The sequence below is a fragment of the Equus quagga genome, chromosome 15 (genome assembly GCF_021613505.1).
Source record: "Equus quagga isolate Etosha38 chromosome 15, UCLA_HA_Equagga_1.0, whole genome shotgun sequence".
In the NCBI taxonomy this organism is placed as follows: domain Eukaryota; kingdom Metazoa; phylum Chordata; class Mammalia; order Perissodactyla; family Equidae; genus Equus; species Equus quagga.
This window is the reverse complement of record NC_060281.1, coordinates 79,538,738-79,550,892: the sequence shown is the minus strand read 5'-3', so window position 1 is coordinate 79,550,892 and position 12,155 is coordinate 79,538,738. Positions and strand designations below refer to the sequence as shown.

Here is a 12,155-nt window from a genome sequence, read left to right as displayed (position 1 = left end):
GCCTTCACGTCTAGTTCCTTTACCTCTCCTCCTCCTGCAGCCCGCCCTGGCAGTAGGGGGGTAGACATTGCACTTACACATGGGGAAATGGAGGCAGAGGTGGTCTCCTGCCCAAGGTCACCCTGTAGGAGGTAAACTCCAGGCAGATGGCAGGTCTCTATTTGACAAGTGGGCTGTTACAGACTTCATGCTGTGCTCTACCCTCCAAAGGGGTGTTTGCAGCTGGCCAGCTCCCTCTCCTTGTGACACACCAAGAGAGACCCCACCAGCAGAGGTGGCCCTCCCCCGCTGACATGCCCCCACTTCCTTCCCAGGTGTGGCCTGGCTTTGGCCCTGAACAAGCTTTCCCAGTGTTTGGATAGCTCTCAGGTGAAGCCACTCTTTCAGTTTTTTGTCCCTGATGCCCTCAACGACCGAAACCCTGATGTCCGGAAATGCATGTTAGATGCAGCCCTCGCGACGCTCAACATCCATGGGAAGGTAAAAGATTTCAGCCAGCTGATGGGTGGGGAGAAGACCGGGCCAAGCGAGAGGCAGGCTGAGCAGTGGTGACGCAAGGAGGGCCAAAAATTCTGGCAGGGCACTGGCCCCCGTGAAAATTCCATTTGTAGTTCTTCTGAGCCAAAAAGACCCCAAGAGGGTGTTAAATTCTTATAAGTCTGTTGCAGTCCTGCCAGAAAACTGGGAAACCAGCTGGCATTGTTGGCTGGCTTGTCAGGATGCCTGTCCCAGAGCCAGACTTGGGCTTGGTCCTTGGGGCAGAGACTGTCATTGCCAGATGGAGCCTATGAGGTTGATGTGAGGCTCTGGGTGCACTTGGCTTTCCAGGAGAACGTCAACTCGCTGCTGCCAGTGTTCGAGGAGTTCTTAAAGAACGCGCCCAACGACGCCAGCTACGATGCCGTGCGGCAGAGCGTGGTGGTCCTGATGGGCTCTCTGGCTAAGCACCTGGACAAGAGTGACCCTAAAGTGAAGCCCATTGTTGCCAAGCTCATCGCTGCCCTCTCCACCCCCTCCCAGCAGGTACCTGTCACCTGTCCTGGGGCCCTGACTGCAGATAGGCAGTGGGATGCTGGGGCTGAGTTAGCTGTCAGGGTCCAGAAGGCCCAGTTACCTGTGAGGAGTTGACCCCTTTCTCAGGGGACAGCCTGGTTTATAGTCAAGAATACCCCTGGAGAGGGAATTTTCTTGTTACTTTGTTCTAAACAACCTCCTGAATATTTTCATTTTTTCTACTCATTTACTAATATCATTCATCGTTCTTTTGCACTTAGTATATATTTGGCACTAAGGATACAAAGATTAAAAAAAACCAGGCTCTCTCTGTATTGAGCATTCTCTGACCCTCTCTGTGTGTTTGTTATATGTTTCAGGGGCCTTTTAATGCAGCCTCCAAGCCACAGTGCAGGGATTTTGTTTTTTGTTTTGTTTTGTTTTTGAGGATGATCAGCCCTGAGCTAACATCTACCAATCCTCCTCTTTTTGCTGAGGAAGACTGGCCCTCAGCTAACATCTGTGCCCATCTTCCTCTACTTTATATGTGGGACACCTGCCATAGCATGGCTTGATGAGCGGTGCCATATCTGCACCCAGGATCCGAACCAGTGGACCCCAGGCCGCCAAAGTATAACATGTGCATTTAACCGCTGCGCCACTGGGCCGGCCTCAGGAATTTTGTTTTTTAAGATTTTTTTTTTCCTTTTTCTCCCAAAGTCCCTGGTACATAGTTGTGTGTTTTTAGTTGCGGGTCCTTCTAGTTGTGGCATGTGGGATGCTGCCTTAGCGTGGCCTGAGGAGTGGTGCCATGTCTGCACCCTGGATTCGAACTGGAGAAACCCTGGGCTGCCAAAGCGGAGCGCACAAACTTAACCGCTCGGCCTCGGGGCCGGCCCCGGAATTTTGTTTTTTAATTTAATCTTTTTTGAATGAATTATCTGTGACTTGCAGTTTGGACCACCCAGAGTGTTCTCATCACATGCAGGTTCACAAAATTACGGTGAAATAAGTTCTCAGAACACCCAACCTGCTAAGGGTCCTGCCTGGGACCCTGGCAGCATGATATTTTTCTACTGTCAAGTTGGGCTTAATGAGCTGTAGCTGGAGGCAAGATTGACAGGGTCTTTTGGTGCCACTCAATTTGGGCCTGGCCCTGTAAGGCCAGCTGCATTTCCCTGTGACTTGGACAAGTTTGAAAACTGAAAGAGTTGGGCCTTTTTTAAGGAAACACAGTAGCCTGCTTCCCTCTGGATCTTTCTCTGTGAAGGGGTTTAGTCTTCCTGGACTTTTCTCCCACCCACCCAGGCCTAGGTTCCCCATTTAGACCAGAAATAGCACCAGAATGGCTGATGCTCTCGTCATTAACAGATGGAGTATTCAATTTGATGGAGCTCGTGTCATTTATGAATGTGTGACACTTTTTGCCTCTCCAATGCCCTGTATAGTTGTCTGATAGGCAGGGGCTGTGGTGAGGTTTGGGGACATCTAGTGGTGAGGTACTGTGGAGGACTGTGTCAAACACCAGGAACCGGCTATGGTTGAGGTGCCACAGTGACAAGACGGGTTCCTCCCACAGGTCCAGGAATCCGTGGCCAGCTGCTTGCCGCCCCTTGTGCCAGCCATCAAGGAAGATGCAGGAGGGATGATCCAGAGGCTGATGCAACAGCTGCTGGAGTCTGACAAATATGCAGAGCGTAAAGGGGCTGCATATGGGCTGGCAGGCCTGGTGAAAGGCCTGGGCATTCTCTCACTGAAGCAGCAGGAGATGATGGCAGCACTGACCGATGCCATCCAGGATAAGAAGAACTTCCGCCGGCGAGAGGGTAAGTGTCTCTGAGCTTGGTGCTGCCCAGTGTGGGAAATTGGTCCCCACAGCTGCCAGAGAAAGGAATCTTTTCTTTCCTTCCCCACCGAAGGGCTGGTGTTTGTGTATGTGTGCTGTAGAGGGGGCACCTGTGTGTGAGCCATTCCATCCAGTCCTTGCTGATGTTGCCTGGACTTTCGAAGTCAGCAATACCCTTAGCTGAGAGATTTTGCCTTTTTAGCTGTTAGTGCCAAGAAGTGATGGATGATCCCCTGTTCTCTCCTCCTTTCTACTCAGCTCCATCCCTGCTCTGGGGCTTCTCAAGCTGAGGCAGATGCTGCTGCTCCCTCATGGGGCAGCCACTTTAGTCCCATAGCTGCCTGAGTGTTTCCAGAGGGTGAGGAGGTAGCAGGGAGGTTGTCCTGTGGCTGCCCCCAGAGGACATTCTGTTCCCAGCTCTCCCTCCTTCTCCTCCCTTAGGAGCCCTCTTTGCCTTTGAGATGCTCTGCACCATGCTGGGGAAGCTCTTTGAGCCATATGTGGTTCACGTGCTGCCCCATCTGCTGCTCTGCTTCGGGGATGGGAACCAGTACGTTCGTGAGGTAAGTCCTGAGGCTGCATGTGAGAACCGTCAGCAGCTGGGGGCGGCCCCTGGGGTGAGACTCGACAGGGAGTCTCAAATGGTGTAAGGCCCTGTGGCTGGAACCCCTTCTGCCCATACCTTGGGCAGTGGTTACTAGGACAGACTCCTCTGGTTCCCAGTGAAGTAGTGAAGCTCTCTGAGGTAAGAAACGATCTCTCTTCTCAGCTGTGTCTGCAGGCCCGGGCACAGGGTCTGACACAGTGGACCCCCAGTAAGTGTTTGTCACTGGGGGAACTCTTGATCTGGCATCAAGCCTTAACCCTTGCTTGGGCAAGAAAGCCCCTGAATGTCTTTTCTCTTCCCTTGAGGCTGCAGATGATTGTGCCAAGGCTGTGATGAGCAACCTGAGTGCTCATGGGGTGAAGCTGGTGCTTCCCTCCTTATTGGCTGCCCTGGAGGAGGAATCCTGGAGGACCAAAGCTGGTAAGGTTGCTCCCTTCCACGTCTCTCACAGCTTCCTTTTCTGAAAACTTTCCTATCCAGGTGGCCACAGCCCTTGTCCTGTCTGTATGTTTCCCAGCCCAGGGATATGGCCACGACTCTCTGAGCCGTTAGACAGCTCAATCCTTCAGTAGTTTGTGTGCTTTCACACAAAGAACAAGCCTCTGACAGGAGCCACAGCCCTAAGTCAGGAAATCCCAGAGCTTTAAAGCTAGTCTGTGGCTAGTTCTGTGACTTTAAGGCTTTTTTCCCCCTTTAAACCCCTTTTTAAGAAAATATATTCTTATCTGGAATTCTAATATAGATAACAAGCAGAGCTTTTCTGGTTTGGGTCAAGGTCTGGGGCCCTCCCACTTAGACTTCCCCCTCAATCCTTCAGGCTTTGCTCTACAGTTCGAAAAATCACTGATCTAAATCAGTTTCTTCATTTGTGGATGGGGAAACTGAGGTCCGAAAAATTTAGTGAATTTGCCTTGGATCACCGCCAGAACTAAGCCAAGTCTCCCCATCCTGGCCTCGCCTCTCTCCCCCATGTTGCCTTGCCCCTCACCCAGGATCTCATGGCTCAGCAGGCCTCAGGAGCATTTTGCCCACTCTGCTGGAGCCAGCCCCTTTGCCTTCTTCCCAGGGACTGCTTGAGCACAGTCTGCAGAGGAGCAGGCTGGTTGTCCCTTGCCTGGGCAGGCAGCCCAGGCTACTTGCCAGGCTGTGCTCAGTGATTCCATGCTGGGCGTGTGTCTATCGTCTGCAGGATCGGTGGAGTTGCTTGGGGCGATGGCGTACTGTGCTCCCAAGCAGCTGTCATCCTGCCTGCCCAACATCGTGCCCAAGCTTACGGAGGTGCTCACTGACTCCCACGTCAAAGTGCAAAAGGCTGGACAGCAGGCACTCAGGCAGATCGGCTCCGTCATCAGGAACCCGGAGATCCTGGGTACGCCTCTCCCAGAAGGGCACTGGCCCTTGCTCCTCCTCCCATCCCTGATGGTGCTGGGAACACACACCCGTTCAGCAAAAATCTTTGCCCTCTGAGGACAGATATTTTCATATTGAAATAACTTCTAAATTCTGGAAAGCTCTTTTCCTAGAATAATTAGTGGAAAGTAGTTTGGAAGCACTCTGTTTTCCCACTGGTCTGGAGCAGTTGCCATTGACTGCACAGGTAGGGAAACTGAGTCACTGGCTCAGAAGCAGCTTGAGTCCGAGAGAGCCCTGTGCACTAAGCTGAGCCCTGCTGTCAAAACAGAACTGAATGGCAAGCTCTGGACCACATCAGCATCGTTCAAAGTGTTAGGTTCTTTGGGAACTTTCTATTCTCTCTCATTCCAGGAGACCTGTGATAAAGGGGAAGATAAGGAAAGGATGTTCCCCTTAACTGTCCTCTTTAGTATGACTCTTTCTTGAGCGATAGGAAGAGGTTGATTTCTAGAAACAAAGCCCAGCGGCCACCTTGACTAGTGAATCACTTGTTAAATTTTAAGCTTCAACGTGGAGCATCAGTGCCCATTCAGTGTAGTTCAGCCAGAGTTTTTTTCATTCAGAAAATGATGTAATTTTTTGTTTGTTTTGGTTTTGTTTTTGCTGAGGAAGATTAGCCCTGAGCTAACATCTGCTACAGTCTTCCTCAGCTTTATATGTGGGTCACCGTCACAGCATGGCTGACAAGTGATATAGGTCTGCACCCGGAATCCGAACCTGTGAACCTAGGCCACTGAAGCGAGTGCACCAAACTTAACCACTACACCACAGGGCCAGCCCGTTTTCCTTTTTTAAGGGATGAATAGATATACTTGGGTTTTGTTGTTGTTTTTTTACAATGTCCAACATCCCTGGGGAATTCTAAGGCCTGGAACAGTCTCATTTCTATCAGATGAGTGGAAGTGTCTTCATTTTGGGAATCCAGCTTAGGTTTTTTTTAACTGAGAAATAATTTGCATAATATAAAATTCACTTTTTAAAAATGTACAATTCTTTGGTTTTTTAGTATATTCACAAAACTACATCAGCATCACCACTGTCTAGTTCCAGGGCACTTTCATCATCCCAGAAAGAAATCCCGTACCCCTTAGCATTCACTCTTCATTTCCTCCCCTTCCTCTAGTCCCTGACAATCACCAATCTATTTTCTGTCTCTGTGGATTTGCCTATTCTGGACGCTTCATGTAAATGGAATCGTACATGTGGCCTTTTGTGTCTGGCTTCTTACACTTAGCATTATGGGATTTTTTTGGTTTTTATGTGTGTCTGTGTGTGAGGAAGGTTGGCCCTGAGCTAACTATGTTGCCAATCTTCCTCTTTTTGTTTGAGGAAGACTGTCCCTGAGCTAACATCTGTGCCAGTCTTCCTCTATTTTATACGAGATGCCTCCACAGTGTGGTTTGATAAGTGGTGCTAGGTTCACACCCAGGATCTGAACCTGCGAACCCCAAGCTGCCAAAGCAGAGTGCATGAGGTTAACCACTGCGCCACCAGGCTGGCCCTATTAGCATTATGTTTTTGAGGTTCATCCATGTTGTGTCATTTGTCAGTACTTCATTCCTTTTTATGTCTGAATAATATTCCATCGTATGTATAGATCACATTTTGTTTATCTGTTCATCAGTTGATGGACATTTGGATTGTTTCCACTTTTTGCCTATTAAGAAGAATGCTTCTGTGAACGTTTGTGTACAAGACTCTTTTAGACCTGTTGTCAGTTCTCTTGGTTAGATACCTAGGAATGAGACTGCTGGGTCATGTCATAACTTTAACTTTTTGAGTAAGTACTAGACTGTTTGTTCCAAAGTGGCTGTATCGTTTGAACAGCGATGCATGAGAGTTCTAATTGCCAACCCGTTATTGTCTGTCTTTTTGGTTACAGCCATCCTAGTGGGTATGAAGTGGCATCTCGTGGTTTTGATTTGCATTTCTCTAATGACTAATGATGTTGAACGTCTTTTCACGTACTTATTGGCCATTTGCATATCTTCTTTGGAGAACTGTCTATTCAAATCATCTGTCCTTTTTTTTTTTAAAAAATGATTGGCCCCTGAGCTAATATCTGTTGCCAAACTTCTTGGTTCTTTTTCCTTCTTCTTCCTCTCCCCAAAGCCCCCCAGCACATAGTTGTATATTCTAGTTGTAGGTGGTTCTGGTTGTGCTGTGTTGGACGCTGCCTCAGCATGGCCTAATGAGTGATGCTAGGTTTGTGCCCAGGATCCAAATCAGCGAAACCCTGGGCCACTGAAGCGGAGCGCATGAACTTAACCACTTGGCTATGGGGCTGGCCCATCTGCCCATTTTTAAATTGGCTTATTCGGTTTTTTTATTTGTTGACCACCAGCACGGGTCTTCATAGTGGTTAAATTCCCTGGGCTAGTGGAAGAGATAAGCCAAGTATTCCTCTGGGAATTCCTTCTACTGGGCTCATGATGCTGAATTTGAGAGCTCATTTTACCTGGGCTTGGCTGCTCTGAGCATTGCGTGCTTCCCTCCAACCACTGGTTCAGGGGCCTTTGGTTGGTGTCTTAAAAGTTTTTTTCACAAAACCACTTGGTGTTACTGCTTCCAGGGTAAGTAAGGTCCATCGTGCCCAACCAGCTCTCCTGTGGAGGCCCAGCACTGTGGCCCCAGCTCAGTGCCCATTGAAGCTAGATCGTAGCGCTACAGTGCAGAGGACTGACGGCTGCCGCCTCCACACAGCTTTCTCTTGGTGGAGCAGGATTGCTCTTTGCAGACAGGCTAGCTTCCCCATTTGGTGACTTGTGGGGCTCCAGGGAGGCATGGCCTGGACTCCCTTCTCTTCTGATCCCCTCTAGTTCTGGGGATCTAGAGGCTTTGCCACACCATAGACTTGTACAAACTAGCCTCTCTCCTGTTTGGACATGCAGCCATTGCCCCAGTCCTGCTAGATGCCCTGACGGATCCCTCCAGGAAGACCCAGAAATGCTTGCAGACCCTGCTTGACACAAAGTTTGTCCACTTCATTGATGCCCCGTCGCTCGCCCTCATCATGCCCATCGTCCAGAGAGCCTTCCAGGACCGTTCCACCGACACTCGGAAGATGGCAGCCCAGATTATTGGCAACATGTACTCCCTGACAGACCAGAAGGTAGCAGCCCACTGGGGCTGGTCCGGCTTAGACAAGTAGATGCTGGTTTAGGGCAGAGAGTCCTACAGTAGACGTGGGAGGGCTGTGGGCATTTGGTCCCTGATTATGTTTAGAGGGAGAAACGGACCATTTTGGGGTGGAGGGTGGAAATCTAGGCTCTGTGGGCGTCTTGCAGAGCGCAGTGGTTCCAGTCCTTAGCTCAGCCCCCAGGTAAGGCCCATCCCAGTGGGCCCCATTTACCGATTGAGAGGGAGGAAAGGTCCAGCCTCGCCTCTGGCCTTTCAGGAATGTTGGGAAAGTGGCTGCTGCTTTGACTGCTTGCAATGTTTTCTTGTCACAAGCATTTGCTTCTGGAAACCTCTCAGAGGAAATTAGCCTAGTTGAGATTTATGTTGTTTGTTTGTTTACTTGCTCCCAAGGACTTGCATGTGTGATTTCATTGTCTACCACATCTCTGCTTTGCTTGCTCAGCCTAGGGACAAAAGAGACAAAGTGGGAAGTTATGTCAATCCTAGAAAATTTGGGAAATTGGAAAGACAAAAAATTTTATTGATAGCCTTCCAGCACTAAAACAATTACTGTTAATGATTTTTATTATATTTTAAAAATTATGTTACTGAACATAAACTTATTTTCAGATTAAAACAAGTTATTTATAAAACTGATTTTTAATACTTTTGTAATATTCCAACAAATTTTTATACCATAACTTACATAATTCTATCATCGGTCATCTAGTGTCCAAAGTTTTTTTTGCTATTTTAAGTAATGCTTCAGTGAACATAAGGCTTTTTCTATATTTAAAACTTTCCTAAGCTGAATGCTGTATCAAGAGATGTAAACCATTTAAGGTGAAGAAAGGGAAGATGATAATGCAATTCTGAAAGGAAAGTACCAGAAATAATTTCCTAGATTCCAGAGGCTGGGCAGGGCTTGGTCTCAGGAGGAGGACCAGCGGGGGAAGAACATTGAACTGTAGCTGGTGGCTCTCTCGACCTCTTGAGAATGGGCCTTGGGTCCCTTCTAGGTTTCCCTAAGCAATTGCACGGGGCCTTCGAGGAACTAGTCAGAGGGGGGAGTTCTTCGCCACTTGCCCTTCCCCACCTGTTTTGGGAGCACCCCTACTGAGCACTCCTTGTCAGCAGAATGGTGAGGTCAGGGTCCACAGTAGAACAGAACCTGGAGAAAGTAGGAATTGGGCTTCTGCCTGAGGCGCCTCTTGTGTTATTGCAGGACTTGGCTCCTTACCTGCCAAGCGTGACACCTGGCCTGAAAGCCTCTCTTTTGGACCCTGTACCTGAGGTGAGTCTGGGAGGAGATGGGGCAGGAGCTTGTTATTTTAGCCCAGTCCCCAGAAAATTGATTTCTGAGAATTCTCTTTAAGCTGCTTTTGTGTCTGTCTGGTAGAGGGAAGGAGACCCGAGGGGTCCCTCTCTGCTTCTTCGTGGTCACCTAGTTTTCAGTCAGATTTCCTCACCATCCTTGTTTTTGGTTACCTGACAGGTGCGAACAGTGTCTGCAAAGGCTCTTGGGGCCATGGTGAAGGGCATGGGGGAGTCATGTTTCGAGGACTTGCTGCCGTGGCTGATGGAGACGCTGACTTATGAGCAGAGCTCTGTGGATCGCTCAGGCGCTGCGCAAGGTGAGGCAAGAGCAGGCCCAGGGGCCAGTCCAGGAATGTCCTCTAGGGGCCCTCAGATCCAGTGGGTTCATTTTGTCCTTTTGTTACAGGATTGGCTGAGGTTATGGCTGGCTTAGGGGTGGAGAAGTTGGAGAAGCTGATGCCGGAAATTGTGGCTACAGCCAGCAAAGTGGACATTGCACCCCATGTCAGAGATGGCTATATCATGATGTTCAACTACCTGCCCATCACCTTCGGGGACAAGTTCACTCCTTATGTGGGGCCCATCATCCCCTGTATCCTCAAAGTAGGCACCAAAGACCATGCTGAGGATGGCATTAAGGAGGGCATGTGTTCTCCCAGAGAGCTGGGCTCCCTGCCAATTGGGGTTGGCTGGCAGGAGTCCTCATCCTGCTATTCAGGGAGTCCCATTTTCTTTTGGGTCTGGGTGCCTGGGGTGGCACCTTTGGCTGACCCACCCTCTGTGTGTGCAGGCTCTTGCAGATGAGAACGAGTTTGTGCGTGATACCGCCCTGCGTGCGGGCCAGCGGGTCATCTCCATGTACGCTGAGACGGCCATTGCCCTGCTGCTGCCCCAGCTGGAGCAAGGCCTCTTTGATGACCTCTGGAGAATAAGGTGAGAACTCAGGTGGGAAGGCCCAATGGCTCCAGCTTTGCACTCTGGGAACTCCGAGAAATGAGCAGAATGTTGCCAAGAACGCTCTCAACTTTCTCCAGATTCTTGCTTTTCACCATTTGCTAACTCGCCAGTTTCCTAACCACTCAGCCATGGGGCCAGCCCCCCCAGATTCTTGCTTTTAACCATTGTCTAACTCGCCAGTTTCCTGTAGCAGGGTCTTTATTCTGATTCTCTTTTAAAAACTTCTCTCTGTTCAGTCCTTCAGTTTGTAGTAAAGTTTTAAGCACAAATATACTTTTTAATCTGGAAATTCTACTTACAGGAATTTATACCAAGGACATATTTGGTCAAGTGCCTAAAGATGTCTATAGAAGGATGTTTGTCGCAGTAGTGTTTATCACTGGGAAAATTGGAGTTTGATTTTAAAAAGTCAGCACATGGGGCCGGCCCAGTGATGCAGCAGTTAAGTTTGCACATTCCGCTTTGGTGGCCCTGGGTTCGCCGGTTCAGATCCCGGGTGTGGACACGGCACCACTTGGCAAGCCATGCTGTGGCAGGCGTTCTAGATATAAAGTAGAGAAAGATGGGCACGGATGTTAGCTCAGGGCCAGTCTTCCTTGGCAAAAAGAGGAGGGTTGGCGGCAGATATTAGCTCAGTGCTAAACTTCCTTAAAAAAAAAAAAAGTCAGTACATCCACACCATGAACTTTTATTCAGCCATTACAAAGGATAGCATAAGAGGACTATATCAGCTGACACAGAAAGCTCCTCAGCCTCTTGTTGATGGAGCAGTGCAGGCGGTGGCCAGTGCATGTGGTACAGGCCCACTTCCCACATTGTGCGGGGGAGTGTGTGTCTATAGAGGCTGTGTGTGCAAGAATGTCACCAGAGTGTCAGGGTGGTTGTCTGGGTGGTGGGAGTTTAGGTGATTGTTTATACTCTCTCTACATTTTTCTGTATTTTTAAAATTTTCAGTTTGAATATGACTGTTATTTTTTATGATCATTAAAAACAGTAAACCTCATTTAGGGGCGGGCCCTGTGGCCGAGTGGTTAAATTCGCGCACTCCACTTTGGTGGCCGAGGGTTTTGCCGGTTCGGATCCTGGGCGAGGACATGGCACCACTCATCAGGCCACCTTGAGGCGGCGTCTCACATGCCACAACTAGAAGGACCCACAACTAAGATACACAACTATGTACTGGGGGGATTTGAGGAGAAAAAGCAGAAAAAAAAAAAAAAAGGAAGATTGGCAATAGTTGTTAGCTCAGGTGCCATTCTTTAAAAAAAAGCAATTGGGCCTGGCCCCGTGGCCGAGTGGTTGAGTTCACGAGCTCTGCTGCAGGCGGCCCAGTGTTTTGTGGGTTCGAATCCTGCGCGGACATGGCACTGCTCATCAAACCACGCTGAGGCAGTGTCCCACATGCCACAACTAGAAGAACGCACAGCGAAGAATATACAACTATGTACCGGGGGGGCTTTGGGGAGAAAAAGGAAAAAATAAAATCTTTAAAAAAACAACAACAACAATAAACCTCATTTAATTTGAAGAGAAATAAAGTTTAGCCTTCTAGGCCTCTTCTGATGTCTCCAGTTCTGATGATCAGCATTTTTGGTTTCCTGTTAATGCTTCCCTCTGTGCTCTATTTCTGTTCTTTGATAGATTATATTATAGAAATTTTCACATGTGCTTTGTTTTTTTTTTTTTTTGAGGAAGGTTAACCCTGAGCTAACATCCGCTGCTAATCCTCCTCTTTTAGCTGAGTAAGATGGGCCCTGAACAAACATCCATGCCCATTTTCCTCTACTTTATATGTGGGACACCTGCCTGAGCATGGCTTGACAAGCAGTGCTTAGGTCCGTACCTGGGATCCAAACCAGCCAACCCTAGGCTGCTGAAGCAGAACGTGCAAACTTAACCACT

At 48.9% G+C, this 12,155-nt stretch overlaps 1 protein-coding gene across 1 annotated transcript in view; it reads left to right on the top strand.

Annotated features, from left to right (window-relative positions):
* The window catches only part of GCN1 (GCN1 activator of EIF2AK4), a 58,565-nt gene that overhangs the window by 31,755 nt on the left and 14,655 nt on the right, over window positions 1-12,155 (top strand). The window contains exons 32-42 of the mRNA XM_046639273.1: window positions 315-480; window positions 829-1,023; window positions 2,573-2,819; window positions 3,281-3,402; window positions 3,752-3,866; window positions 4,636-4,815; window positions 7,751-7,971; window positions 9,205-9,273; window positions 9,475-9,613; window positions 9,703-9,899; window positions 10,087-10,229. Coding sequence (XP_046495229.1) covers window positions 315-480; window positions 829-1,023; window positions 2,573-2,819; window positions 3,281-3,402; window positions 3,752-3,866; window positions 4,636-4,815; window positions 7,751-7,971; window positions 9,205-9,273; window positions 9,475-9,613; window positions 9,703-9,899; window positions 10,087-10,229 — 1,794 coding nt within the window. The remainder of the gene's footprint in view (window positions 1-314; window positions 481-828; window positions 1,024-2,572; window positions 2,820-3,280; window positions 3,403-3,751; window positions 3,867-4,635; window positions 4,816-7,750; window positions 7,972-9,204; window positions 9,274-9,474; window positions 9,614-9,702; window positions 9,900-10,086; window positions 10,230-12,155) is intronic.